The sequence below is a fragment of the Phalaenopsis equestris genome, unplaced genomic scaffold, assembly GCF_001263595.1.
Source record: "Phalaenopsis equestris unplaced genomic scaffold, ASM126359v1 Scaffold218084, whole genome shotgun sequence".
NCBI lineage: Eukaryota > Viridiplantae > Streptophyta > Magnoliopsida > Asparagales > Orchidaceae > Phalaenopsis > Phalaenopsis equestris.
This window is the reverse complement of record NW_018236553.1, coordinates 188646-192801: the sequence shown is the minus strand read 5'-3', so window position 1 is coordinate 192801 and position 4156 is coordinate 188646. Positions and strand designations below refer to the sequence as shown.

Here is a 4156-nt window from a genome sequence, read left to right as displayed (position 1 = left end):
TTATTTTAGTAATGATGATACCCATTTTTAAGTGAGATGTCTTTCTTATTTTTTTAACTGTTATGAAATTAATTTTGATTCTAAAGTATCGAATATATTGCTAGGAATATTATTGCACGGGCAGAATAATCATTTAGTGAAAAACAACTATGCTGAGACTATTTTTACATAGAAATAACTGACCAACCAACCAAACTTACTCTCAATAACTTCAGCACAAGTAACTCTAGAGCAGCTGCTTATTAGCTACTAATACACGATTAAAAAAATGCAAAGGATAAACACTAATTCTCACAAGCGGTGAAATACGACAAAAGTAGGCTCCTCTCTTCCAATTTCTCAAACAGGGCGTGCAGAGTCCAATGACGTCTTCCGTGCTTCCTCCAATGCAACCGGAACTTGCTGTTCCGTTTCCATCGCCGGGAGATAGAGAAGCGCAAGATAAGGGGGCACTTGCTTCCTTTATCTCTCTTCCAGTGACGTCTGATACTGGCGACGAGGTTCCCTTGCTCAGGAGACCGCCTTTTGCTAGCCGAAGGCGGAGGACGGTGAGCGAATCCCAAATCGCCTACCTCTCCGTAGCACCCACTCGACGCCGTTCTTTCAGCCGGGAAGTTGGTCACGCTGCCGCGGAGACCTATCTTCTCACCCGGCTCACCGTCATCCTCCTCCGTTATCTAGGGTAATCTGTTTCTCTTGGATCCTTAGTGGCTGTTTGGCTGCCAGTCGTATCTAACTCAAACAGATGAAAGTTTAGTTGTGATATATGTAAATTCATAAGAATTCTGTGCTATGTATGGAAACACCCCTTAAATATTTGGATTCATTAAATTTAAGATAGTTAAATCCTTAGTATTATTTGACCTGACTGAGATTAAATTTAGTTAAATCCCGAAATTCGATTTTGCTGGTCACTTTAAAATTTAAGGCAAATTAACTGGAGCTGAATTTAGTAAGGATAGATGGTGGCAAAATGAGAACAGGCTATACAATTGCGACCAATGTTAATATTAATCGGCTAAACGACAGCAATAGCCTTTAAAGATCTAAGAATAAAATACAATTAAGCCCCATTATTTTTTGATCTCCTTAAAGTGAGGTAATTGATCTAAGTTGAGAGACACCTTTCAGTTGTTCTCTGCAATTAAAATAATAAATTAATAGATTGCTGGTTAAGAATAAAATTAAATTTTAATTAATGAAGCAAAAATCTTACAGGTGCATCCTATATACTGCTGGCAATTGCATTTCATAAAACTTTTTGATTTCTCTTTCCAGTTATTTTGTTAGGGTTTTTTTTCTTTGGCTTCTACCGCATCTAATTATTCGTATGCCACATCTTAGTTTTAGATATCTTGGAATACAGATCATGTCCATCATATAAACCAATAAAATTGTACGACACTGTATATAACTACATAGCCATGAAAAATTGTCTCATGTGTGTTAACATTTAAAAGTTCTCTTTTCAAACCGTAAAATTTTCCTCAATAAAGTTTCATAGTTAGACATGTTGGAAATTATATGACTCTTGCTTGAATGTGTTTCTATAAGATTTACCGTTGCGATAACCTCTCAAATGACATCAATATCCTATGAAAAGGGACATAAATTTGTTTTGGCTAATATTGTGATACTCCTCTTATCCACTAATTGCTGTAGCACTCTCGTATTCGGCATGGAGTCCCAGAAGTAACAAATTTAAAATGCGGGTTGAATAAGACCTTTGTTATTATGGGAATTGATTATCTTTCTATTCCAATACTATTTTTTTTTGCAATTTTTTACTAATCACTGTGATGATATGTATGCCATTTTTGGCTCCAATAGCCTTTATGAATAAAAAATGAAATTGTGGGTTGACACATATGTAAGGGTGCCAGTGAGCTTTAGTTGGTGGAAAATTGATCAATTCTTCCACTAATGATGCTGTCTTTTATAATATACGATATGATTAAAATATTGACCTATTATTTTATGGAATGCTGGGAAAATTCACATAATTGTTTGTAACTATAGACACATGCAACTTTTTTAATAAATATTCTCTGCTATTTAGCTACAATCATATACTTTGTTACGAATATAGGTTGACTGTATGAATACCAAGCGATCAAGCCAATCAGTTACGAATATAAAACAGTTTCAAAGGTTGTTTCTGAGTCACAGAGGTGTTGACCTCATTTTTGAGGTCATTTCTTTTTCCTTATGGTCTTAGGATCTAGCTCAGGGATCTAGCTCTACGAGTTCCTATTGACCATCTTAGAAAATTAGAATTGAGACACACCTTTTTAGAAATTCTAACCAATTCCTATTTTTCTTTGATGTCTAACATTTATGGCACAAGACTATCGTCTTACAAACGAGCGGTTATGAACTATTTGGTCATGACTTAAAGGAAAAGTTCCTAATAGGACTCCAAGCCTTAGCCAATAGGATTTCAAGCCCTCGGAAAACATCGTCACGACTTCGTCACATACACACACCAAATGCACAAAATTCATAAAATTGCACGAAATCGGACTTTAATTAAGCCCAGAGGATGGATGAAAATGCGAACTTCTCCGGATGACCTCCGACGACAAAATGGACTGCTCCAACGCGTCCGAGATATTAATTTTGGCAAGAAAGGACACCCATATTGCTATATTTTTGACACGAGAAAATTGACACGCAAATCGATGAATTCATCAAAACGACCTCTGACGACAAAACAGACAGCGCCGGTGCGTCTGGAATGTCGCACGAATAAATTGCATGAAATTTAATATATATATATATATATATATATTAATAAAAACGATCGAATCTTCTCTGTTTCCTTTTGAAGCCCTAAGTCACGAAATCTAGGGCTCACGCCTCGCCTCTCTCTCTCGTTCGTGAGTCCCGCCCATTCCTCTCGGTCGCGTGCCCTAGCCGAGCCCGATTCTTCTCGCGAAGCTTCCTCGAGGTCCCCTCGTGCTCTGAAAAGCTTCCACCTACTCCCTCTAATGCGTTCCGGCTTTCCCCTCCCATGCCTCTGCGATTCTCGTCGTCTTCTCCCGCGCGACTTGTTGTTTCTCTTGGCTCAGCTCACCGCCCAACGCGAGGTTTGTCGCTTCTCTTGGCTCGGCTCACCGCCCAGGTAAGCGATGGTGTTCTTCCTCCTCCCTCTCCTGCTATAAAAACCCCATTTCGGGGATATCTTAGGGCTGGCCAAAAATTTTAGAGAGGGTGGAGGTGCTGCCAAAATCTCCTCTAAATCTCCTTGGTTCGATTTTTCTTGCTCTGATTCATCTCGTGTGCTTGAGCCCTTTTGGAAGTGCTGTGGAGAAAATTTGTGAAATTTTCGGAGCCGAAACTTTTGGGGAAAGAGGAGGTACTGCCGGATTTTCTGCTTGTTTTGTTCTACACTTTGACCGAGTTCTTCGCATTCCTTGCTGGTCCCCTCGATACCTTTGCTTGACCGCTTGTTTGGCCATTGAGATTTTGGGTTGGTTCAAAAGAACTTCGATAGAAGGAGGTGCTGTAGAAATATTTCTATTCTTGCATTTGCCTTGGATTTACGCCAAGAGGTAACCTTTCTTCCGTGATCTTGCTAGTCTTTTGATTCCCTCGCATGGTTACTCTGTATTCTCGCTTGGCTGCTCGATATACCTGCTCTACTTTTTGATGTTTTTGTTGAGTTGCTGGAAGGTTTAATTTCTTAAGCATGAAATGTGGAGCATGTGTAGCATTGGGTGGTTTATTTGTGAAATCTGAAATATTTGGGTGCTCTTTTTGCAAAATATGAAAGCTTTTGGGCGGCTTATTTATGAAATCTGAGGGCTTTTAACTACCTTATGTTATGAAGATATGAAAATTCATGCATGAATTTGTTTTATGGAAATCATGGAAATTGATTTGTTTCATGCATAATTTCAAAGATGAGGTTTCCACGATTTATCTAAGTAAAATTTCTGGACTTGTTGTTTGGTTTCGACGAGTGTTGGGCTGCGGTTTGGCCCGCTTTTGGGAAGGTTTAGATACAATTCTCTGGTCTATTTCATAACTTATAAAGGCCACAGTTTCACTGTTTTTTTTTGGGCTGAATTTGCTGCACTTCGAGGCTCGCTTTAGTGATGTTTGGGTGGCACTTTGACACTTTATTCATTAAGGTTGGAGCTGCAGTTTTATA

The 4156-nt window shown here is 38.8% G+C and overlaps 1 protein-coding gene across 2 annotated transcripts in view; it reads left to right on the top strand.

Annotated features, from left to right (window-relative positions):
• The first annotated feature begins 307 nt into the window (after positions 1 to 307).
• LOC110037285 (probable isoprenylcysteine alpha-carbonyl methylesterase ICMEL1) overlaps positions 308 to 4156 on the top strand; it is a 93213-nt gene continuing 89364 nt past the window's right edge. The window contains exon 1 of one of the 2 annotated variants that reach the window (XM_020741890.1): positions 308 to 682. In XM_020741890.1, the coding sequence (XP_020597549.1) occupies positions 363 to 682 (320 nt within the window). In that variant the 5' untranslated portion in view covers positions 308 to 362. The remainder of the gene's footprint in view (positions 683 to 4156) is intronic. The other variant, XM_020741889.1, reaches the window with a different exon arrangement.